Genomic DNA, 24,660 nt, shown 5'->3' with positions numbered 1-24,660 from the left:
CTCTTCAACCAGCTCAACCACACACGTGTGTCTGCCATTCTGTTCGTTCTTCTCCTTTGAAGAGGGTGCAACATAAACTATCAATGGGCTCAGAGAGTATACATTCTGCTTATTGTTTCATCATGCATTGGCTGCTTTTCCATCAAATCCGGCGCGGTCGTCTTAGGGTTAGCTTCCCACCCGCCCTCGGCAGGGTCACGGTCAAAATCCAACAGAGTCCCTTCTTCAATCGAAGGCGAGGCATGTACAGCAATTTCGATTGTGCGCTCAGGACATTGAGCGGTCCAAAACCAAAGGAAATCTTCCAGCGATCGACGTTACAGTCACTGGAGGGTAAATTATTGCTGGCTATTGTTGCAGCGTCAGCATCATCACGTAAACCGAGACCAAACGGATCGTCATCCGGGTGATATTTGGGAGGGCCGAGTGCTTGATGGTCCTGCTTGGTTGTATCGCACTTCTTAAGACATGTACCGAGCTCTGCTTCGCCAATCTGATGCTGTGCGGGTCGATTACATTGTAGGTCCGTCGAGAGGGTCGTTGCTATGTCGAGGCGCTCATGTTCTCCAACAGCGATCTGACCAAGAATTTTGAGAACATCCATGGGAAGCTAATTAAGGCAGCTGCTCCATTCTTAGTGCTGGCTTGTTATTTGATAGTCTTTCATCCAGTGGCTTTCTCTCACGGTGCTTTGCTAGTGCTGTAGCCATTTCCTGGTAGGTAACACGATACATAGCGACAGCCAGGGGGGCAAGAGCATCAAAGGTTCGACCGCCAACCTTTTCAAAGGCTCGTTTCTTGAAGTTTTCGCGTAGGGCTAAGGACATTGCGCCAATATCCTCATGGAACTTGTAGTAACTATCTGTCTATTGTAGCATGACTAAGCACAAACGTCAACCACACCTCAAACTCTGTCTTGATCTCGTGCTGTGCCGTTATTCGACGGATGGCAATATCATATTCGTCTTTGAGTCTCCTGGCAAAGCCATATATGGCATCGTGGACTTCTACATTACAGTTCAAGATCCGCTTATCAAAGTCCATCTCGATATTGGGGCCAAAATCGATCCTTCCGACAGCGTCGTAAAGCTGGCCGAGGATTTTCTTAGAGTGATATCGGGCGGACTCAGGTATATTGTTCTTTCCCATAAAATGCGGCCATTTATGAGGCTAATCTGCCGGGTCATCACTGCTGGAATACCTGTCTTGTAGTAGTCGACGGCTTTTGAGTGTAGCTGAGGGAGCCGTATGCATTTTGCTTCGTTGAGACCATCATCAAGGTAATCACCCCATGCGAGATGCGCGTGGGCAATCTTGGGAAGGCAATCGTTCTTAATATATGTGACAAGAACGAAGTGATCTCGTCGACGGTGACGTGCTCGAGCTCATATTCTTTCTCACTGTCGTAGTTGAAAGGACCGAAACCAATCGTCCGGAAGCAGATCTTGATCCCAGATCACAAGAAAATCGTCTCCGTCAAGGTCACTGCCGGAACACATACTTGCAATGTCGCGGTCTCCGGTCCGCGGTAGGACAACTATGTCCTTGAGATGATGAAGGCCTGGAGCGTTGACAGCCCTAACCACGCGAATACCACCAGGGTGAAGAGAGGGGTTACGCGCCAAGATGCAGATACCTTCAATGATTTCGTACTTTTCACCATTTTTAGGGAGGTATATCTGGAGAAGATCTCAGGCAGCCCTGCGACTTTCTCTTCAAGGCGTGCATCTTTTCGTGGGATCCGATCGGAGAAGTACCCTTTCAGAGTCGCAGTCTCGTCCATACAACCCAAAACACATGCGCCTTTATCGATGACTATCTTTGCCTTTCCTTCAAATACTTCAAATGCCACGCCCTTCATAGAGTCAGAAGGGAACTCGCGAAAGGCTTGCTTGACTTTCTGAAGCCATCAAGGACCATTTGACTAACGGTAAGGGTGACCTGGTTAGGATCCACGTATTTCCTGAGAAGATGGGCTGCCTTTGGATCACTTTCCATTGCTTCATCCAGATTTCTCAGCATTGTTTTGAGCTTTAGATGGAACACCTTGTCAGTAATCCCAAGGGTGGAAAGCACTAGGATTAGCTGTCTGTTGAGGCTGGCAACGGTGAACTGGGACCAGCGGATGATTTCTAAACCCTGAGAAAGTGCCGCAAACTTAAACTGGCTCTTCCGAATGTGTACTTCTTGCGGTCGAGCTTGCGGGAAGACGATGAGCATCCCTTTGCAGCCAACAAGGCGGAACTGATACGCAGAAGGGGGTTCCTTAGTAGGTGTCTTGATCTTAAGCTCCGACTTCACTATCTGTGCAAGGAACTTTGATATTCTACCGACACCATCCGAGAAAATGTATCCGTTCCCCTCAATGTCGTCAATCTTCTTGACGTGCGCGGTGCAGCCGGAGATGGCCCTGGTGGTAGAGAAACACTGTCCCAACCTGGCAGTATGCTTAGCAATACTTCTTATATGACTGAACTGCCCCGTCCAGGGGCGTATTTGAGCATCAGTGACGCCGTCCTTTGGAGCAAAGAAGTACGTTCCATGCTCACGGAACTGGAGTTCCCGAATGCGAGAAATTCATAACGTGTGCTTCCAATGGTGATACCATTTGCCAATGCTCTTTTGATCCGGGTTAACACCTCATCCATGGTATTATCAACAGTGGCATGAATACGACCGATGTGCTTTGCGTCTGTGAATCTGACTCTGAGGAAGTTGTCTGCAAGGTTAGCGTAACGGCGAATGACACAATTTGAGATATCTACAGAAGGCACGTTATAGTAAACCGTGCTGGGGGTAATTCTCGCAGAACGTACCAGGCAACAGTAAGACGGTGTTCTTTCTACTTTTGCCCTCTTGACAAGATTTATGTCGAAAACTTCCATCGGGGTTGTAGTACGTTTTCTTTTGAAGAGTGACATGTTCAAAAAGCTTCCTTGCCTGCACCTCTTCTAGTCCAGCCAGCTTCGAGGCGAACTCCCGAGTCATATTGCACTCGAGAGAAGCCCATGAGATATGCATACCTCCAATAAGTAGCGGACTGCAAACGGCAGATGGATGTGGCTTGTGTCAAAAGGGTCCTGAACGGCAGTGGATGATGTCTTTGAAGCCTTGGGATTGAGATCAATCCACTTGCAAATAGGTGTAGGCCATTCTTTGGTAGTGTCACGTAGTCTGAAGCGGAGTCTCCTCGACGATGAGGTTATATTCGCTCAGGATGCTACAGAAGAACCTAAATCTACCGCCTTCATTGCAGTTTCTGGGGTACTTTATCCGCAATGCATTCCAGCGATCTAACCCAACTTTAGCTAATTAGTACAGAAACACCAATATGACTTTCCAGCTATGATCGGGTTCAGCCTTCGTAGGCCCACGGGAAGATGAGCCAGCTCAGTCGGGTTGTGAACGATATTAGCTTGCCTGTACCAAGTATCCCATTCTCTCCATGAAGTCTCTTTGTTACCGAATGAGTTCTCAGTGGTTTGAATTCGACGGTGATATTCAGGTGGAGAGCCAAGGAAGGTGAAGTGGGAAATGTCACCTGTCGGGGGTCCTTACTTTCAAAGAACCTATCAAGCTGTGAGAAATGAATCTTGAGGCGATATTCTTGTGGTCGCCGGCTGCTCAGTAAGTGGAGCTCGAAATATACAAGCAAGTTCTTATATCTCAAATCTAACACTAAGGAAGCGTTTTCTGTCGTTAATGAGCCCACTGTGCGCATTAGCATCATTTTTGTCTCGTCCACTAGAACTCCGATGTTCATTGAAGAGATTGGTACTTTCTAGGGGATATATGATATGTGAGAACGCAGTATAAACACTTGGAGGACCCTGACGGATACTCACAGCTTCTGCCGGGAGACTGACCCACCTTTGGACTGGGCTGAAACTTCCCAATTTGGGGGCTTCTTGCCAAGGCTCATGGAGATGTAAATAGATTTCCCGTTGTGGAGTGTGATGCGTCGAAACGCGCTTTTCCAAAAATCGGTGCCCGGGGAGGTCTGTTCAGGGTTAGGACTATGAAAGACAACGCGGGGGAAATATCTTACATGAGTCTTATTCTTGCTCTCGTAGTTCTGTTTCCTTGAAAGTTCTCGAAAATATCAATGGAGCGAACGTTGCCCTCATCCTTGAACGCTCTCCAAAGATCCAGTGTCCTCACCCCTGCGGTGACGTTCGAAAGGTGGACAGCAATAGACTCCCAAGCCCTCCATGGCGCTAGTATCAGTTGCTGATCAGCGGGCTGGGGCACAGGACGTGAGCGATGTTTTGATGGAGGCATCATTGGCAAATTTGGCTTGCTGCGGTTTCGAGGGGCCGGAGACATGTACAAGGAATTGGAGGCTCTCGCATCACCAACTACCAGAGGACTTGATTGGATAGCAGGTGAGTGGCGGCATGAAGAATGAAAGTGCAAAAACAAAGAAGTAAACCTGGAATTTGTTGGAAACTTCTCACTCACTCTCGTCGGTGACGGTCGAAGGCGAGTTGAGGATAGAGGTTAAACAGATGGCTTTGTGGTGGCAGGCTAAAAAGAACAAGCTAGATTCTCAGAATACCATTCAGTTCCAGAATTGTGCTAGCTATTGTCGGTGTTATACCCTCCAAGGGAATGGTCTAAGAGTGAATAGGAGGAGGATAAAGAGTGAAAAGCGATTCGTCCTTCTTCGAGCCGTAAATACAATCTCAGTGTCATGTGTTAGGTCAACGCCGAGACTCTTGCAGGCACCGGGTGGGCAAACACAATAATAGGCTTCAGAAATAAACAGGAGATTGGGTATGAATCTACTTCTAGTTGATAGCCGAAGTGCCACTGCATCACGGTGTTACCGAACTATCCAACAAGCCCGGTGGAGTTACTGTGACCTTTTTCTAGAGCACGAATACAGTCAGGCTCTTGGCCGTTATATGGTTATGTTACTCCATATACTATTTACAAGATGTCTGAAGCTGTTGGTCAAGATAAATAGCTCGTCCGAGAACAATAGCCGTCATGTGCGTGCAAATCCGTCAAGCTCAGACGTAGACGTGCTGGTAAAAACGAAATCCCTCGAGAACTCCATGTCCAGATCCAAGTCGATATCGCCAAGGTGATTCTGGTCCGGCGGGCAACTGAACTGACTGTCATTGAAGCTCTCTCGACGACTGCATGTCGTTATCTCGGTACTATGTTGATGCTGACTGTTGTGATCTACCTCTCCCAGAGGTTTTCGTTCTTGCAGCCTCTTACGTGTGCTTTGAGATAAAGATTTCCTCTGTTTCTCACTGCTCTCCTGTGACTGAGAAGGCGACGACAGGACCGAAGGAAACGCGTGGTTGCGAGATCGTTTGGGGCTACAACTATTAGGCCGAGGTGTAGCATATTCGATAGACGTGCCCAGAGGATCATCCTGGCGATTCTCGAAAGTTACCGCCCCCGAGTCCGTTTGCGTCTGCATCGTGTTGGGCGAGGGTTGCTCGGACGAAGGCCGAGAGCGTTGTCTGCTCGAGACTCGATTATCCAAAGGCCCAAGGGGTTTGAAGCCCATAACGCCCATTAGTCGACTAATATGCTGCTGTGCTTCCGAGAATTCACGTGCTTTAGCTGCTCGTTCTTCTCGTAGAAGTTGCACCTATAGAAAAATTAGCTCATGAAGGCAAAGCTCTCTTCTTTGCTCACTTTTCTTTCCAGGTGCTGGACCCGCTTTTCTTTTGTTTGCAGCTCTTTCGCGGCATCCGATTTAGTTTCATGTATTATGCGTTGCAGAGACATAACCTCTGACTTTCGCTCCGCAGCCTAGAACTGTCAGTAATGTGAACTAAGTAGCCTCTGGATAATCTACCTCCTCAGCTATTCTTAAGCTTTGTGCTTCGGATTGCCGTTGCAGCTCCTCCAATTCCGACTTGAATCTTTCAGTTGTCTCTTGGAGAGCAGCACCAAGGATTTCGGCCTTGGATGTTTCCTCGTGTAACTGTTTCCCCTTAGTTTATACACCAAAAACCCAAAAAAAGCCACAGACCTTATGCTGCAGATCTTTCGCCAACTCATCTGCTCTTCCCTTCTCTACCACCAGCTGTTTGATGCTTTCGTCCTTTTGCGTTAGAGAAGCCTTATTCTCTTCAAGTTTTGTTTGTAAGGAAGAGACCTCAGCCTTAAATGCAGCTATCTCTCCGATAAGGGACTCTCTAACTTTGGAGGTGTCTGCCAAGTTCACCCTCAGTTCTCCATTGGCTACCGTTTGACATTTGATCTCTTCTTGAAGTTCGTCCAGGCGCTCTTCTCTTTCCGTGAGGGACGCCACAAGGTCAAGTTCTCTAGTTTTAAACGATTCTCGCTGGATGGAGAGAGCATCCTGCGATGTACGCTGCAGCTCTTCGAGCTCATGCCGGGCTTGAGCCAGACTCGTGGACAGCTCGTTAACGCGATCAGTGGCCGAACCAGCGTGCCCTGCTAAACGAGACATCTCCTCTCGAAGCTCTGCGTTTGTACTTGTCGCTTGTTGCAGCTGGGTCTCTAGTCCGCGATTCTGCTCTTTCAGCTGTTCCGTTTCCAGGTAATACTTTGTGCGTTCTTCCTCGGCGACTTTGAGCGGAGCTTCGATATTGCCACAGCGTTGCTCCAGATCGTAGCAGATATCCTCGACTTTCTGCATAATGCTATCGTTCAACATCTTGGAGTTTGCCATCATCACATCTCTCATATCATTTCTCCAGTTATTCCTCGGAATATCGACTGTCTCGCGAATTTTGAGGGTTGGGTTAGCAGACCGCGTTTCTAGAGGTTTAATTTGCGACGTGGCGCATTTTGAATCGGGCAGCAACAGCTTGCTTCTACTCAGGAAGTCGATCAGCATGGCGGTCCCGGATGAAAATGATGGTTCTTTCGTGTTTCGTGGGAGCGTTGCTTCAGCCCAGAAGGCAAGTAAATCGCACAGCAAATCGTTCTCTAACCTCAATGCTGAGGAGTAGCAAATGACAGCCCCATCACATTTCGATGCGAAAGGCTGCTGTCTTGGGAAACTCTTCGTCAGGTTGTTTATGGCATTGCAATGCTGCTCTGACACAATGCCCGCAGGTTGCAGATTCGGAAATCGCAAGCCTTGGAGCACTAATCTCGAGATCTGTAACTTGGCGAAACTCGCCTTGTCGGTTGTACTTGTGGACAACGAAGTTATGACGTACTCTAGCGCGTTATCTATTGCAGCTTGTCCTGAACAAGCCTGAAGAGACTTAGTAGCGGATTCTCGTGAACTGAAACTCGTACACTCACCGCATGCGCCTTCACTAATCGAGGTATAATCTGAGTAGGAAGAACCTGCAAAACAGTTGCAGTATCCTCTGACATCAGCCACTTCATGGCGACTCTTGTCAAGTTAGGAGGTAATTGTGCAGGGGGGACGAGGGAGACAAGGAATGATACGCCCTAGGAAAGTTAGTGACTATGATACTAGGTCTGGGGGAAATCTTACCAACATCTGAACACCCTGATCGATACCATCCCTGGTAATCTTCTCGAGGAGTTTGGCGAGCTTGATCGAATTTCCTTCAATCCATCGCGTTCGCTGTTCCCCATCAACACTATCACATATGCTAATCGCCAGACGAACGCTCTCTGCTGACTCTTCTACGGTGAGGTTACCATAGCTAGAAGAGCAAGCAAGAATAACTCGAAGAACAACGAGGTCTAGCGTTTTTAGGCCTCGCTTAGGGCCAAAGAAATGTCTGATAGTCTGCAACCATGTCGGCATGTTAGTGCCATCTTCTGCGTCAACGCTGCTATTCTGGGATGATACTAGCCTAGCAAAAGTTGCTAGGCACAGCAGATTGCCCATATGGTCCTCCAGGTTGCGCAGCGTATTTGTGAGCTCTGCCTGGAAACATGACATGACTTCCAGCGGGAGTTCAGATAGAATTCCGGTTGCTTGAAGACAGCTGGAGATTGAGAATAGTGGCCGAACAGTGTCCATGCATGGATTCGCTCTCATCCTCTCAATCAACTGCATTACAAAGACTGCAAGATTGGCCGGTGGGATGATATCGCAAGGTAATGGTGAAGAGAGGAGCCGAATGCATAGTGGAAGATACTGCGGGCAATGGTATCAGTCAAGCAAGACCCGTTTGACATTGGCTGGTTCTTCAGGGTTACTCACGCCAGGTTCGCTGCCTTCAATAGTCTGGTGAAGAAATTGGTCGAGAAGGTAGGGATATCGCTGGAGCAGGTTATCCCGAAATTCTTGTGCCCGTGCTATTTGATGAACTTGTCACTAGAGCTGTATGTTGTGAAGTATATGCCCAGGTCGACTTACCGAAGCTCGTAATTAAGGGCAGGGCTGAGCGGGACCGTGACAGGCCATCAACAAGGACGTCGACGAGAGCCGCAACCTGGCAAGGCTTTTGAGCCGCCCAGGTAACCACAGCCAAAGGGGCTTGCTGTACGAGGCTATAGAGATCCTGGAGTCATTGATACCATCAGCTTCTAGCACATTTGATTGACCCAGCTGATAGTGGGGTTCACCTGGAGCGACGGCGCATAAGGCGCGTTCACCAATCGTTCCACCTCACGGCCCAAGAGAAAAAGTGTATCGGGCATAGCGGCGATATCTTGACCCTTTTAGTGAGTCCTCAAATTCGTGAGGTTTGCCGTTTACGCTACCGAAGCTGTCGTTTGAGGCCCTATCTGAAGCTAGAGGTTTTGTTGATGTGAGCGAGATTCTGCCGTCGGTTGCCCACCCAACGGGACTAGGACGGAACCCGGCACTAACGCTGTGGTCATTACTGTTGCTACATTGTCTCCTTGTATTCTAGATATAATGTACATCCTCGCAAAGCTGGTCAGTAACTCCTGCGTCTAGGTTAAGTATAATAAATATCTCCAGACTCGTCAGTCGAGGCCTACAACATCTTGTGATTTACTCGAACGGTGGGTGTCGTTGAGAAATAATATATTTTCAAGTAACGACATAAGTTTGGAAAGTGATCAATCTCAGTCATCTCACTGATTGTTGTGATTGATGGAATACTGGCATTCGAACTGAAAATTCATCTTTAGCTTGCCTAGAAGAGCACACTGCATGCAACTCTCGCCTTCATACCAGAGGTTTAAACCTTCCATTCATATGGGGTATTGTACATTGTGTGGGGAATTCAACCAATCATCGCAACGCGGAGCTCAGGGCGACGATGGAACAACCGCAACCACAGCCACCACCACCCTTGTGGTTCCAGTCCGGGGAGAACAGCTTGGAGTTGATCAGCGTAGCGTGGGGGAACTACGGAATATGGCCGGCAATGTTTGCCATCCCACCCTTTCATTCGTCATTCCTACTTCGGTGCTGTGCTTCCACCACTCGGCCGAATTCCGTGGTCGCTGTTGGCGGCCGATGGAGTTTCTCCTCGTGCCGGCGCTTGACCATATTATTATTCCCCAGGATTGATTGAAAAAGTGTCATCAGAGACGTTCGTAGCAGTCTCCCCCTCCTAAATCTCCAGTTCTTCATCTCTTCGTCTCTCCCCGACTGGCGTCCTTCTATGACAGCAATGAGACCCTCGTCCCTGATATCTCGGGGATTCCCCGCAAATCCCCGCATGCTGTGTCGGGCAGGTTCTCGGCCCATCCCTTTTGCCAGCGCCGTTCGGTTGACGAGCTCAACATCCAGACGTGGTGAGAATGATCAGAAGAGTAGTCACAACTCGAGCTCGAGCTCATCTGCCGGAAACTCGGCGAATTCCTGGTCCTTGGGCCGGATGGCTGTTGTCGCGTCGCTAGCTGCTGGAATCGGCTACGGAATTGGCAACTCGGACCAACTGTTGGAGCCCAAGGACGCTGGCACCCCACGGTATGGAACCGCAAAAGATTTCGAAAAGGTACAAACAAGGACCCAGTACGGCTATTGTGAAATGTTGCTAACGATCGCCTTTGTCGTTTAGGCCATCGCTGAGCTTCAGGTTAAATTGGGAGAAGATGCGATTAGCACGGATGAAGACGACCTACAACGACATGGCTTCTCGGAGTGGTCAAGCGTCAATGCGCAGCGCTTACCGGTCGCCATTGCCTACCCATCCAGTACAGAGGACGTTTCGGAGATTGCAAAAATCTGCAACAAATACAAGATGCCAATGGTTCCGTACTCCGGTGGTTCCAGTCTGGAAGCAAACTTTTCAGCTGCCTATGGCGGCTTGACGATTGACTTTGCATACATGAACAAAATTCTGGACCTACATGAAGCAGACATGGACGTTGTGGTACAACCGTCTATCCAGTGGATGGATCTCAACGAGAAAATCAAAGACACTGGGCTCTTCTTTCCGGTCGATCCAGGTCCATCTGCCATGATTGGCGGTATGATTGGCACAAACTGCAGCGGTACAAATGCTGTGCGGTACGGGACTATGAAGGATTGGGTGATCAACCTCACAGTCGTTCTAGCGGATGGCACTGTTATGAAGACTCGAAGACGTCCTCGGAAAACGTCAGCGGGATACAACCTTACTGGTTTGTTTGTAGGGTCAGAAGGGACACTTGGTATTGTTACCGAAGCTACCCTCAAGCTGGCCCCGATTCCCGAGGAGACACGAGTTGGAGTTGTTTCCTTCCCTACAATCCGCGATGCTGCATCCACCGCGATGCAGCTGGTAAGGAAAGGGGTTCCTGTCCAGTGCATGGAAATTCTCGACGATGTCCAAATGGATGTTATTAACAAAGCGGGGGGGACGGGAAGAACTTGGAAGACGCTACCCACGCTCTTCTTCAAATTCTCTGGAACAAAAGCAGGCGTTGCTGACAGCATCAATCTGACGAGAAACCTTGCTAAAGCCAACAAGGCTGAAGCCTTTGAGTTTGCGAAGAACGACGCAGAAGCACACGACTTATGGTCAGCGAGGAAACAGTCTCTTTGGAGTATGATGGCCTTGCGACCAGAAGGCTCAGAAGTGTGGTCTACTGATGTTGCCGTCCCCATCTCAAGGCTACCAGATATTATCGGTAAGTTAGCTGCGGAAGCTTTGAACCTTGCTAACAGAATTAGAAATTTCAAAGAAGGAGCTTGACGACCTCGGCATCTTTGCTAGTATCCTAGGTCACATTGGCGATGGAAACTTCCATTCAAGCATTATGTACGATCCCAAAAATGCCGACGAAAGGCAACGCGTGGAGAAAGTGGTGCACGATATGGTTGACCGCGCACTAGAAATGGAGGGCTCTTGCACGGTAACAATCTGCGTATTTCCTACATTAGGGCACGAAAGGCTGACTCCGCTACAGGGCGAACATGGCGTCGGCTTAGGCAAAAAATCGTCCCTCAAGAAAGAGCTCGGCCCGAATACCATTGGAGCTATGCGCAACATCAAGAAGGCTTTCGACCCACATTGGCTGTTGAACCCAGGGAAAATCTTTGATCCCCAAGGTTAGGAGAGAGTGTGATATAGAGTTAATAGAAACAGACGTTCATTGATTCAATTTCACTTGTAATTCTCGGGGAAGTATGAAAACTCCGGAGAGGTGGAGCATCTGCCCAATTAGAGTGTCTGGGGCCTGGCTGACTCACCGCGGGGCGGATGACTCCCCTCCAGAGCGATATCGCTCTGTCTTTATCCTGGATTGCCACACTCGTCTTCTTCAGAGCTTCAAGTCTTGACTTAGTCTGGTAAGTGTTGCGGTCACTTCTTTGCTGCATTTTTCCTCGATCTCCTTACTGAGCCCAGTACGTGCGCAATTGGACCTTTCTTTTGACCTTGCCTTTGGCAAAAGTTCTACGACTGCCGGGCTTGGCCCTGAATGAGTTTACTGTTAAATCACTTCAGCCACTGTTCTGGTGTTGTCTCTACTCTGTCTATCAGGAGTCTTCTGATTTAAAGTCTTCTTAAGAATTTGACTGACCATTTGCAGCATAAGCTCCGCCTCAAATACTAAAACAAGGCAAAAATGGCGTCGTTTCCCAAAAAGAAGTGCGGTATGGACAATCTGCAGTGTATACCGACGTTATATGGTGCTTACACCCAATAGGTGTTCTTGGTGCCACCGGCTCGGTAGGCCAAAGATTCATTCTGTTGCTCGCGGAGCATCCTTTCCTGGAGCTACATGCCATCGGTGCCTCAGAGCGGTCTGCGGGCAAGAAATACAAGGACGCAGTACGATGGAAACAGAGTACGCCAATGTCTGAGAAGCTCAGCGACCTAGTTCTACGGAACTGCAAGGCCGAGAATTTCACTGATTGCGACCTCGTGTTCTCTGGCTTAAACAGTGATGTTGCAGGTGATCTAGGTAGGTTTGATTACGTATTTGTAGCTCGAACGAATGCTAACAAGGGCTTTTTGGTATAACAGAAATGGAATTCATCAAGGCTGATATCCCTGTCTTCTCAAACGCGAAGAACTACCGCAAACATCCCGTTGTCCCGCTCGTTGTTCCCACAGTTAACCCTAATCACCTCGACCTCATTCCTCACCAGCGCAAACATTTCGGCCTGAAGAAGGGATTTTTGGTCTGTAACTCTAACTGCGCCGTCATCGGAATCGTTATTCCATTTGCTGCCCTCCAGGCCAAGTTCGGCCCAGTCGAAGAGGTAGAGGTTTTCACAGAACAAGCCGTGTCTGGAGCTGGCTACCCGGGCGTTCCCAGTATGGATATCATGGACAACGTTATCCCCTTCATCAGCGGCGAGGAGGATAAACTTGAGAATGAAGCCCAGAAGATCCTTGGTTCACTGACAGCGGATGCCACCGCTTTCGACGAGCAGCAAGGACTTAGGATCGGAGCCACCTGCACAAGAGTTGGTGTCACCGACGGCCACATGGCGTTCGTTTCTCTGCGTTTCAAGAACCGCCCAGCTCCCAGCGCTGAACAAGTGGTGCAAGCCATGAGAGAATACCAGTCAGAAGCTCAGAAGCTTGGATGTCCATCTGCCCCGGCCGAGGCCATCAAAGTGTTCGATGAGCCCGACAGGCCGCAGCCAAGACTAGACCGAGACATCAACAGGGGTTACACAGTCAGCGTGGGACGAGTGCGCGAGGGTAACCAGGGTGGTTATTTCGATATACGATTCGCAGCTCTCTCACACAACACTGTCATCGGGGCTGCTGGATCTTCAATCCTCAACGCCGAAGTGGCAGTTATCAAGGGATACATCTAGATCTTAAACGATTATACAAAAGCGGTTAGACATTATTTCAATCCAACTTCTATTCTGTATATCGAGTCCAGATTCGGCTCAGTAATATTACAGTGCGGCCCCGTTTAGTCGATACAAGTCATCCCAGCAAAAAATATCGCCTATCCGAGGTTATCGCCAAGGTGAAGTTTTTATTATTATCTAAGCATTACTAAGCCAACTATCTAAGGTGCCCTGAGCCCTCGCTGTAATAATTTCACCCTCTAAATCTCGCTCTAACCGCTCAAGTGATCTAAGAATAGGTGCTTTAGATGCATCCTGACCCTCCATATAAGAGATCAGTAGTCTTACAGCATCAAGAGCATCCTGAGGCTTTGGAAGAGGTGCTGGCTCAGCTGTATCATCATCTAGATCGTCCGAATATATATCTGTACTCCCAGAAGCCTCAGTAATTAGCTGCTCAAGTAATACCTCAGAGGACATCCCATTACTAGAGCTAGTAGGCTCTTGAGACTCCTCTGCAGGGTTAAGAAAGAAGGAGATATCCATACAATCTGATAGATTCCCAGATTGCTGTACCTTCTCATATAGTGGTTTTAGATCAGGTGCTTCAACTGGAAGCTGTATAGGATCTGGAACCAGTGTGCTCTTATAGAAGCAGGCAAGGATAGTTGAGCTTAGGACATCATGATGCCAGGACCGTACAAGCCAGCGTATGCAGTCTAGAATCGTCACAGATTCTAGTGGATCAAGGTCCCTCTCATAGTGGGAAAGCATATATCTTAACCACTGTTTCCGATAATATATCTTCAGGTTCTGGATAATACCCTGATCAAGAGGCTGGTACCGGCTTGTTGAATTCTTTGGCAGCCAGCAGATGCGTATATTAGGAGGAGGTGGTGCTAGCTCTAGGCCAGAAAGATGTGCAGGGAGGTTGTCCATTGTAAGAAGGATTGATCACTGGCCGATATGTTGATAGAACTCCAGGAGCCATTCACGCATAATAATTTGGTTCATCCAGGCATTCTTGTTCCATTGCCATCGAATTCCAATTGCTGAGATATTGATATTGCGAAGAGCTCGTGGCTTATGTGCCTTCCCAATTACCCAGATTGGTAATCGATCAGTCCCAGAGGCATTGACACAGCATATCATAGATATCCGAGTCTTATCCTTCCTAATTCCAGGCCTATTAACGGAAGATAGGCTCTGTGAAGGAGGCATACGCCAGAAAAGCCCAGTTTCATCCATATTATAGATATCATCCTCATTATACTGGCCAGCAATCGTACGTATAGCCTTCATCTCTTCCTCAACGTCTTCTGGTACTGAGCCAGCTTCTCCGTGGTATGTCCGCTGCTTGATATTATAGCGTTGTTTGAACCGATATAGCCAACCACTACTGAAAGCAGGTGGGGGCTGGTCACGATACTGGGATAGAGAACTCCAGATTTGGCGTGCTTTTTCAATAAGAATATCACCACTGATATATGCCCCTTTGCAATCAAGTGTATGATGCCATTCATAAAGGATAGCCTCAAGGTCTTGCCACTGGCCAATACCTTTGCGAGTTGCCGAGGAAGGATTGCATTCCGAGTCAAGATAATGATATTGTGGGCTGAGGATATCAGAGACAGTAGACTGGCTCAAGCGATGGTTATAATGAGCTTGAAACCATGCTATACAGGCCTTTTGTGTTGGACGGCGAGACTGGCTATGAACCCAGTCTCTCAAAGCCTTCCGCTGGACGTCAGAAAGCCTTTTCGGTGGAGCCATATGATTGGTTAGAATAAGGTTTCCACTAGGACGAGCTTTTCAAATAGACGATATGCTTGTCGATATATCGGGGATCGGGGTTACATAGTAAAGCGAGGTAAATTTATATGGGATGGAATTCATCCCGAGATGAGATATCGGCTAAGCGAGGTTATCGGCTAAGCGAGTATCGGCTTGGCGGGGCCGCACTGTATCTGATTTATATAATTATGCTAAACTTAATACGGTATGGTGGAGTGGGGCTGGTTTGGGTCTAGCGTTAGGGCAGGCTTACCTAATGATCCCACAAAAACCGACGAGGCCGCTAAGCGAAACTCGTGAGTGGACCGCATATCTAAGATTTGAGTCCCTGTTCTCACTGCTTCTTTTCTTCGCGACACTTCCGACAACTTACCGTGTTCAAGTCGACAAAGCAGTCAAGATGCCTCGCGGACCGTACGTTTACCTCGCTACGACTATTTCTTTCCTGTCACCATGACATTGTCAGAAGATATCTATTCGAGACAAAATGTCATTTGGAGACTTTTGATGCTGAATCTGGTTACTGACTGCAATGTTTCTGTAGTAAGAAGCACCAAAAGCGCCTCAGTGCGCCCTCGCACTGGCTCCTGGACAAAATGTCCGGAACCTATGCTCCCAAGGCCTCCCCCGGTCCTCACAAGCTCCGTGACTGCCTGCCCCTAATCGTCTTCATCCGCAACCGGTACGAACATGAAAATGCCTCTGCGTGATATGCTCAATAAGAACTGAAGGCTGACGTTTCTGGTTGATTCGTAGTCTTAAGTACGCTCTTAACGGCCGCGAGACCAAGGCGATCATGATGCAGCGTCTCATCCAGGTCGACGGCAAGGTCCGCACTGACCCGACCTACCCTGCCGGTTTCATGGATGTCATCACCATCGAGAAGACTGGCGAGAACTTCCGTCTCATCTACGACACCAAGGGCCGCTTCACCGTCCACCGCATTCAGGCTGAGGAGGCCGAGTACAAGCTCTGCAAGGTCAAGAAGGTGCAGCTCGGCAAGGGCGGGATCCCATTCTTGGTTACGCACGATGCGCGAACGTGAGTGCATGCTCTCCACAAGTTCCGCGTCATTCAGTCGTTGGACCAAGCTTTGGTTGATCGGCGGAGGACACGAGAACTGCCCCAAATGCGAAGCGTCCTTCAAGGAAAATAGTAAGGGCTTCGGCTATCAGGACATTGTGTGCTAACTGGGTTGTTAAAATATAGTATCCGCTACCCCGACCCTGCTATCAAGGTCAACGACACCGTGAAGGTTGACATTGCTACTGGCAAGATCACCGACTTCTGCCGCTTCGATACCGGCGTTGTCTGCATGGTTACTGGTGGTCGTAACATGGGTCGTGTTGGTGTTGTCACCCACCGTGAGCGTCACGATGGTGGTTTCAACATCGTCCACGTTAAGGATGCCATTGACAACACATTCGCCACCCGTGAGAGCAACGTCTTCGTCATTGGCCAGGACAAGCCCTGGATCTCTCTTCCCAAGGGCAAGGGTGTCAAGGTATGTTATGTTATGCAACAACCATCTATATTCCTGGAACTAGTCGCTAATTCACTATGTAGCTCTCCATTGCTGAAGAGCGTGACCGCCGCCGCGCCTACGCCCTTGCCCAGTAAATGTGGTCCGGTAAGTAATCGAGGCTACGGGCAAGTAAAAGGCTTTTACAATGTAAGAACAAGCCAACCCGCCGAGGGAGACATACTCTTGTCTTGCTTTGTGGACTGTATGACGCGTGCTACTATGAATGAACAAAAGTTGTCCAAACATTTCTTGCTTCTGTAGGCATGCACATTACGGGCGAGCAGCCCTGAGACCATGGTGGTTTTCTGCATTTGTTTTTATGATACCAACGAAGTCGACCTTTCATAATTATTCTCCCCATTCAAGCTTGACTTGCGTAGATGACTTCTACTGAAAAGCGCGTTCCAGCTCCGCAGTCGAAGAATCCTTCCATGCCTAGGTTCGTTTCACATATACAACTCCCAGTGCACTTTGAAATCATGTCGAGGCTAGACCGTGGGAATTCATCCTGTTAGCTGTGGTGGAACTTGAGTCCGTCGCTCATCATTTGCGTGTAGATCGCAAGCGAGGCCACCTATTAGGGCCACCTCCCACCCAAGTTTTGAATTGCGGACTCTCCCGTCAAGACGTCCCCGACAATTGGGATAAAATAGCGAAACCTCATAGATCGCTGGTGTCACTGCTACATCGCTAGTGAATGTGCTCCGTATTATGACAAGCCAAAGTCTTGGTTACTCCTGGTATACTCTGTACTTGCTTTTTTAGTGAAAATAGCGTCAAGGAATCATTCTCCGGCACGAATTAGCTCGTGGAGCTCAGCGTGGACACACCCGATAGTGTGGATCGCAGGAACCGATATGCCTTGCTTTACAAATAAGAGTAAACGCCTGGGGGTCATGCCTGTGACCATGCAGAGCTTTGGCCTCCCAGCCCGATATCATGGATGGGTGGGCTCCCGGAGTTTGCAGAGAACAACGGCGTGGGATGAGGACAAATCTCATTGCCAGTGTATTCTTCTCGTATAACGGACCCGCTCTCACACGGGCGTTTGACTTGAGTGAGGACTGAGCGCCACGCAAGTTGCGAAGAAGCCGCTTCGAATCAATAGACGAATGCCCCGGTGATTACTTGGATGAGACACGAGCATGAGATAGATTAAGAAGAAACTGACGAGTCACCTTGCGCTCGGTTTCCCGCGGGTAAACAGGTTAAGTACTAGTGGCTGGAAAGCATGACCGGGTCGTCGGAGGGTTCTCTCTGATAGGTATGAAATTTGCCCTTGCTGCCCCAGGAAGTGGTGCCTAAGGGCCACAAGCAAAACTTCTGATACCCGGGGCAACTAAAGCTGACTGCAAGAGTCGGCTTGATCTCCGATGACAGATAATCTGAACCCCAACAAAGTGAGCCGGGCAAGAGGACGAAGAGAGTCGGAGACAAAGGTCCTGGGCAACAGAATAGGTCAGTCGACACGTCGGATTCCACCTGGGATCAACCTGCCTATATGCGTTAAAGATCAGTTCGAGGCCAGGAGTGCAATGCTCTGTATTGGTGACGCGTGTTTGAGGCTTTAAGCAAACTCAAATCACCAGACTTTTACATGCTCCAGGCTCATTTTGGATCCTGGCAGGAGGGGCGGGGAATCTTTGGTTTCATCCAGATCGCTATATCGGTTAACCTGCGGGAAACGCGCCCTGTTACTGACCTCGTGTTGCCGTTCCTCTAAGACCTTTTGTGTCCATGAGTATTCCTGCTATCTTAGGTAGTTAGGATATGGCGTGCGACGTGCCTAAGTATCTTTCTATGCAGTGGGCCCGGTAGCAGAAGCGCAATCGAGCAGCAGGCAAAAGAAGCAAGCACACCCACTTTTGTAATTCCTTTTGAGATTGGAGATCCAACCTCCATAGACGACCCAAGCACTGTTCTGCAGCAGGCAGAGCTGCAAATATGTGCGTCCATGCATGCCCGGTGCCTGGCGCCCGGTGTCCAGATAGGTGTCAGTCAAAGAATGGCTGTCAATAGAGGGCCCAAGCCTCAGGCACCAAATTCAGAGAGCACCTTTCCTTCGGCAAGCAACACAGCAGCCCCCTCTGTACCTGCACGGCCCCGTGCCCATGCCCAGGTGCTGAGGGACTCCATGAGCCTGCTCTTCTGGAATTGCTCTGGCTGTCGCACAATATGCAGCGAATTGAACCTTCCTTGTCAACCTTTGGGGGGCTCTGGTTGCCCTCTCTCTCTTATACAAGCGATCGGCAAGGTGGGCCGGTGAATTGAAGCATGCTGCAAAGAGGCCCGAGCAGGACTCTGCGTCCAATCCTGGTCCTTTCTCTCTCTCTTACTATGTACAAATATATTTGCTACGCTACTGCGTACTCCCTGGTATGTTCTCGGCCTGCTTTCGGCCAACGTTGATGGTAAATGCTGATGCAGTAGAGTTTTTCCATGGTTTCATGCACCAGCAATGTCTTCTGACCCCCCTCTTACCAAGACTGAGCCAAGGATGCTGGACGGATCGCATAAACAATATTCTGCAGAAACCTCGAGCTTTCAGTTGACTCCCGCTTACGCTCCGACCTGCTTAATCTCGATGGCCCAATGATCATGTGCGATGGGATCGGTCGCCACCCTTCTCGCTGGGGAGTAAATACTAGAAACTTATTGAATGAGATGCGGGGACGGCCACCCCGTTGCAGCTTCAGTCTGGGCAATACCGGCTGCCCTCCGCCACTTCAAACACTCAGGAGGCGAGTCAGGGACGCGCCGAGGGTGGCTCCAATCAAGTCTCTGCTCCATAGATCAGCTACGGCGCTTCCCTGGTGTAATCTGAATGCGGTCGAGGGTGGTCATTACAGCGATCGGCGTCAAACTTATCTACTCCGTAGAACGAGCATAGCATTCCCGATCATGCGAGGACAACGTTTGTTCGGTAGATCGTCCAGAGATGCTACTCAGTTCAGGTTGCTTGCCCTCCAGTTTGCTTTCACTCCCGACGGCCGCCAACAGACCTGAGCTCCAAGTTCTTTTTCATATGATACCTACATGGTGCTGGGTGCCCAACAGGTCGTTTGTCAGTGGGAAGCCCTGGCGCTCGAATCAAAGACTGGCCATGAACTAAACTTCCAGACTTGGGAAGTCGGACACATATGTGGATCGTCCGAATATAGAGGCGGAGGGGAACGACACGAGATACAGTCCATTTGCGGAAAAGCCGCGCTGGACCCGTGCTGAATCCATGGTTGCATGCCAACGGATACCAGAGTCTAGGTAACTCGCCGAGATTCCACTGGATCGACGGTTCAAGCCAATAACTACAGCATGGACCGCACCCTATACATACTTACTTTCCGGATCGTCAACACGGAGGTGTCTATCTATTGCGTATTAGGTAGAAGGATGAAAGGCCACTAATGTTTAGTCGCGGTTTGGGCTATCACTAGCGGTTTTCAGTCCTCGCTTCCGGCTACCAGGCCCCCGGATACTTTTTTCTTTTTCTATTTTTCTTTTAGCACGACTGGTATGAAGCAGGATTATTACTGCACTCCTCCTGAGTATGGGGCCCTTCTTGTGACTCAGCTTGGATGGGTCATCCTTTGGAAGTCACATCAACCCCTCGTCATTATTACTAATAATATCACAATCTTTGGTCTTCATCCCGGGCAATAATACTTGCCGTATTGGAACGACATTGCGCTGATGCCGGCCTCATATGATAGGGGCTTTTTTTTTTCTTGCAAGATTCGTACTGTCCAGGCACCGAGTCCTGGCCGTCGAATTCGCCATGTACGACGTAGGACTCCGGGTGCCGCTATTCAGTTCGTATTTAATCGATTTCATACACAAAGCTGGCACACCGCTAGAGCGAATAGCCAACATCATTTACATCATACCTCCTTTAGAGCGCAGTTTCCACATTCTCGATGAGACGCTGATCGGAAACCCAGTGGAATATTCTGGGTCCCTTGGCTATTATCCATTCCTTGTGGTTGCTGCTCAGCCATTCATCTCTGTCAGGATCGTTAGAGGCTTCCCAGCGGTACTGACCGCTTCTCCTTTTCATGCCCACCAAGTGAGGTCAACTGATACAGTTGCGCAGACCTGTAGCTGCTCTTGACAAGCGGTCTCATTGTCAAATGGACTGGATGACGGTGATGTCAACTCATTCCAGAAGTCTACTCAACTAGCCTCTACGGAGTAGTTCTGGACGGTTATCAAGAAAATGAAGACGCATCCTCCGCAACTAATGACTGGTAGAGAATTGAGGAGTGGGCTGCTTCACTTTGCTTTTTATCCATGTGGGTAATAATTACCATCATCAATGGATTTCTTCGGCTGGCGTCTGCATTCCCGCGAGTCTGCGGACAGCACCGGGCTGTGGAGCCTGTGGTGCTGCCATCCATAATCCCAAGGCCAGAGGCCACCCTCAGGCCCCCAGGCCCTCAACGGCTGGCCCCTCAGGGGCATTGATCTCGAAAGAACCGCGCTATGCGTCAACTGACGCAAGATTGATTGGTCTTGGGCAACTTCCAATTAGTGGTTGTCTGGCTCTGACTCGTTCAGTCTTTGCTGGTCTAGGGAGAGAGTATGGGTATTCCTAGCCATCTGACTTGCTTTAGTCTAAGTTCACCGGCCTGGATCCTTTCAGCTTTGAGCGCTCAGCACATGGCTTCAGGGTTAACTCAGAAACGGCAATGTTCGGAGTCCGGTGGCTGTCCGGAAGACTCCAGAGGCCGATTAAACCTGGCTTCCGGGACCCAGAAGCTTGGAACTGGATCTTCTGCCAATCTACCAAGAGTGCGCCACTGAGCATACAAAGGAACCTACTTTCCGTCCGCAATCAGCGTCGAGGAAAGGAGGGTATTGCCATTGCGAGTCGTGGTCTCAGCTGCGACCCATGTTTAGTGTGGCGAGAGCTGGATTGAAAGGATTCGACGAGCATTAGATAGACTTGGGAGGCAAGTAAAAGCAGCATAATTGAAGACTATTGACAGTAATCATGGCAATTCAATGCATCTTAGCACCGAAACTGCCTGTCGGCTCCCCTTTCTCTCACTTTCTGCGGACACTTGCCGAGTACCTTTAGAAAAGCCGCTTCGTGCCCATTCCCATTCTCCCAGCCCGCAACTCCGCCTGTATCAGATATCGAGGACTGACGTTTCCCCCTCCCGAGTGGCCGACTGTGGCTCACTTCATCTTGTTTTATTATTGGTCAACCGCGTTGCTTTTTCATCCTTCGTCGCCGGCAGTCGCGGTTTCGATACCTCGGTGCTGCCCAAGCAGGTCTCCTTCAGCATCCTTGTGTCCAGCGGTATAGCGATGCACCATTCCTAGGTGCATGGTTCCGGGATCCTCGATCTCGTTCGCCTTTGGTTGCACAGAGCCGGACCACGAAGATTAAAAAGGTATCAGCTCGTTCTCTTCTTTTCACCAGTGGCTTTCTTATCTCTGCCTCTTTTGTTCTCTGTGCCTTGTCTCCTCCCCATCATGATGATGTTAGTGTTGCTGAGATACTGAATTGCTTGGCTGCTAGCGGAGCAGGAGGACTTTGATCCATCATACTCTTGACGTACTCGCTTGTTGCATCTCAAGACAGGATGACTCAGTACCTGGCATATCAGTTTGCCGGGGATTCGCCCAGTGCGGCATCGTACATGTTTGGTCAGTTAAGCTATCGGTCTGTTTTTCGGCCGGGGGAAGAGCGCCCTCAGTTTAACATTGCGTACCGATGGTGGGAGGATGAAGCAACAACTATTCTTTGGACTTTTGACGTCGAGGTGATCAAGAGAGTTATACGTTTCAAGCTTTTCTCTGACGAACAGTTTCCACGGATGGCGCTTCATCGTCGACCAACTTCCACAGTGGACGATCTCCTCAAGGGACTTTTTGACTCTCAGGAAAGAGTATTCTATGCTAACCTACCGCACGCTCAAAAAGTGGACGCCATTCTACAGCGATGCAAGCCTACTGCTCCGCCCATGATTTCGTGGGGCTGGCTCCCAGCCCGGATGGAGATAGGCCGGACGGGCGATAACTTGGAATCTTTAGCCGTCGCCAAGGCCATTGATGCCGAAAGTCATCTTCATTTCACCCGTATAACATTTGAGGAGCTGGTCCGGTATTCGCTGGGTTACCCGTCTGGCCAAGTGGAATGGTTCTTGCGGCAGCATACATGTTTCTATGCCCACCTGTTGGATCACCTGCATGCATTTCCCGAGCAGGTTGAGAGATACGCGGAGGTTGAGAAGGTTTGTGGCTTTTTAAAGGTGATTGTGACATTCTTGTGCAGACTGACTGAGCTTCCCATAGCACCTTCAGACTCGAAGCCCCTTTGCCCATCGCGCTGTGATTAGTGCTCTACAAGATGCAGGTTACGCGCTCGAACTGCCATGCATGACACCCGGGTTCGGATTCTTTGCTGGAGCAATTCAACGTCTTTTCAATGAACTTCTGAACTTGAAGTTGATTTTGAAGGTGCTCAATGTCTTAGGAGTTCGATTTGCGCGGTGGTACTTGCACGCCCAGGAAATGGACTGGTCGCGGCCGTTCAGCATCGTCTTCTCTTTTCTTGAGGACATGGACAGCTCGGATTCGCCAGTGAGCTTTGCTCGTAATCTGACCAGATCTGTCGAGCGGGATTTTGCCTTACTGATTGAAGGGGGTACTTTGGACAAAAGTGTGGCTAATCGTCTGTCGGAACGTTGGCAGCTTCTCTCTGTAGAAGTTTGGGAATGTTGCAAGGCGCTTCCAGAAACGATCCGGTTTATCCAAGAATGTTTAGAGGTAAGTCATCGCCACCCAGGATGATTGTCTGGTTGGCTAACACCCTGCAGCCTCTATTGACTTTGCGGAACTACCATTCCCTGACTGCCATTCTCAGTGGGCTTCACAAGTACCGCGTTTCCGAATCTTCGCTCGTCCGCCTTGAAAACGGAACAACTGCCCTGAATCTGAACCAACTGCTTCCTTCTGAGATGTTATACCTCCTCAATCCGTCACAGAACTACGCGCTATATCGGCAGCAATATCAGCAGGCGCCTGGGATTCCCTTCCTCATTCCTCACTTGTATGAGTATCATCAGCTTGGTGAGCCTATTCTTCAAAACCTCTATGAGCAAATGAGCGCTGTCATTCCTCAGCTCTAATGCGATGCACTCGGATGGATGCTGGGACATACATATGCGACGAAATACGATGAAAGTGTACGGTGCCGACCTAGATGGCTATAACAGCAAAACGATCCATCCCGGCCCGTCAATAGAATAATACGAAATCTGTTGGTTTTTTGTTTGTTCCCTTTGCCCCTTTCCCCGAAGGGCATAATCACTCGGCTTTCGCGGGACTGTTTTTGATTGATTGAATTGGCGTGTACTCTCGCTTATTGTGTCATGACGCTACTGATATGTACTCTTAGCGAATTAGACTACATCAGGTGCAGGATGAGATTAAGGTGTATTCTCCGACTGAACAGTTAAGGAATGAGCATTCCAGACCGTCAGACCCGCTTCTTCGGCTCCTTCACGGAGCCACCTTCAGCATACCCAAAAACACCCAGGCAGTACAAAAGCCGATTCACAAACAGAAAGGCCGTAACCCCAACATTGCCCCAGGTGAGCGCATTCCACCCACCGACATCAAAGAAAAGCGCTGGGCCCATGGCAAGGTAGGTCACGTAGATATGCCCTACATCACCAATGGCCAGAGCGACCAAGTAGTTGCGCAGCACCTTCGGCTCCGAGGTGGCGTAGAGCACGCCGGCGCCAAGGAGCGCCATAAGCCCGTAAACATTCGCCAGCTGATAGGCGAGGGCGAAGGAAGTTGCCTGGACTTCCAGCTCCTCCGGCGCAGGGGATAATGGTATCTGGCCGACGATGAATCCCTGCAGGTCGAAGATTGGAGCTAACCAGCCGCCGATCCTGGGTTTTGGTAAGCTGCGGAGCGTCGCGTGTCTATTTTTGTCCTGCGATGGAGGGGATTTCATGATTACGCAGACACAGTTGAATAGGGGTTGGGCACGTACAGGGTTATGGGCTCAAATATAGCAAAAACGATATGGGGCCAGGTTGGGAGGATTGTGGCTGGCATTGTTTTATTGTGCTTGTCGATCAGTGGCAAAGAGTGGTTTGAAATTGATTATCGTGCTCAATGTCGAGTAATACGCCCGCAGGGAAAATTCCTCAGACCTGCAACTAGAGGACGGAGTGTGGTGTGGTGCTCTGAAGCTGAAGCTGAAAGATGTATGGCCCATTATGCGTGCTTTATA

The 24,660-nt window shown here is 49.4% G+C and overlaps 7 protein-coding genes across 7 annotated transcripts, besides 1 other annotated feature; 4 read left to right on the top strand and 3 right to left on the bottom strand.

Annotated features, from left to right (window-relative positions):
• Positions 1-24,660: part of a sequence feature (contig 1.81 1629..156263(-1)) that runs on past both edges of the window.
• Positions 143-4,326, bottom strand: ANIA_04790 (protein rrpB; the record flags this gene model as incomplete). Its single annotated transcript, XM_657302.2, has 11 exons — positions 143-543; positions 686-858; positions 893-1,089; positions 1,202-1,313; positions 1,402-1,679; positions 1,930-2,427; positions 2,550-2,761; positions 2,817-2,940; positions 3,024-3,189; positions 3,846-4,016; positions 4,049-4,326. 11 exons carry the CDS (start codon positions 4,324-4,326, stop codon positions 143-145), a joined length of 2,610 nt encoding a protein of 869 aa, XP_662394.2.
• On the bottom strand, positions 4,991-8,568 carry ANIA_04791 (uncharacterized protein; the record flags this gene model as incomplete). The annotated part of the gene is made up of 9 exons (XM_657303.1): positions 4,991-5,611; positions 5,659-5,775; positions 5,822-5,950; positions 5,999-7,198; positions 7,249-7,293; positions 7,448-8,062; positions 8,129-8,223; positions 8,285-8,429; positions 8,494-8,568. The coding sequence occupies 9 exons, from the start codon at positions 8,566-8,568 to the stop codon at positions 4,991-4,993; spliced, it is 3,042 nt and encodes a 1,013-aa protein (XP_662395.1).
• Positions 9,516-11,385, top strand: ANIA_04792 (uncharacterized protein; the record flags this gene model as incomplete). Its single annotated transcript, XM_657304.1, has 4 exons — positions 9,516-9,842; positions 9,906-10,317; positions 10,483-10,959; positions 10,997-11,385. The coding sequence occupies 4 exons, from the start codon at positions 9,516-9,518 to the stop codon at positions 11,383-11,385; spliced, it is 1,605 nt and encodes a 534-aa protein (XP_662396.1).
• On the top strand, positions 11,633-13,163 carry ANIA_04793 (aspartate-semialdehyde dehydrogenase). The gene is made up of 4 exons (XM_657305.2): positions 11,633-11,677; positions 11,863-11,926; positions 11,980-12,237; positions 12,300-13,163. The coding sequence occupies exons 2-4, from the start codon at positions 11,899-11,901 to the stop codon at positions 13,103-13,105; spliced, it is 1,092 nt and encodes a 363-aa protein (XP_662397.1). The 5' UTR covers positions 11,633-11,677; positions 11,863-11,898; the 3' UTR covers positions 13,106-13,163.
• ANIA_04794 (40S ribosomal protein eS4) lies at positions 15,206-16,649 on the top strand. Its single transcript, XM_657306.2, has 5 exons — positions 15,206-15,295; positions 15,426-15,563; positions 15,638-15,922; positions 16,091-16,385; positions 16,448-16,649. The coding sequence occupies exons 1-5, from the start codon at positions 15,282-15,284 to the stop codon at positions 16,499-16,501; spliced, it is 786 nt and encodes a 261-aa protein (XP_662398.2). The 5' UTR covers positions 15,206-15,281; the 3' UTR covers positions 16,502-16,649.
• On the top strand, positions 21,995-23,542 carry ANIA_04795 (uncharacterized protein; the record flags this gene model as incomplete). Its single annotated transcript, XM_657307.1, has 3 exons — positions 21,995-22,645; positions 22,707-23,180; positions 23,231-23,542. The coding sequence occupies 3 exons, from the start codon at positions 21,995-21,997 to the stop codon at positions 23,540-23,542; spliced, it is 1,437 nt and encodes a 478-aa protein (XP_662399.1).
• On the bottom strand, positions 23,893-24,576 carry ANIA_04796 (uncharacterized protein; the record flags this gene model as incomplete). The annotated part of the gene is made up of 2 exons (XM_657308.2): positions 24,418-24,576; positions 23,893-24,313 (listed from the first exon to the last, which is right to left on the bottom strand). Exons 1-2 carry the CDS (start codon positions 24,480-24,482, stop codon positions 23,893-23,895), a joined length of 486 nt encoding a protein of 161 aa, XP_662400.1. The 5' UTR covers positions 24,483-24,576.

Source organism: Aspergillus nidulans, chromosome III, assembly GCF_000011425.1.
Source record: "Aspergillus nidulans FGSC A4 chromosome III".
NCBI lineage: Eukaryota > Fungi > Ascomycota > Eurotiomycetes > Eurotiales > Aspergillaceae > Aspergillus > Aspergillus nidulans.
The sequence above is the reverse complement of the archived record's forward strand: the minus strand, read 5'-3'. Positions and strand labels throughout refer to the sequence as shown.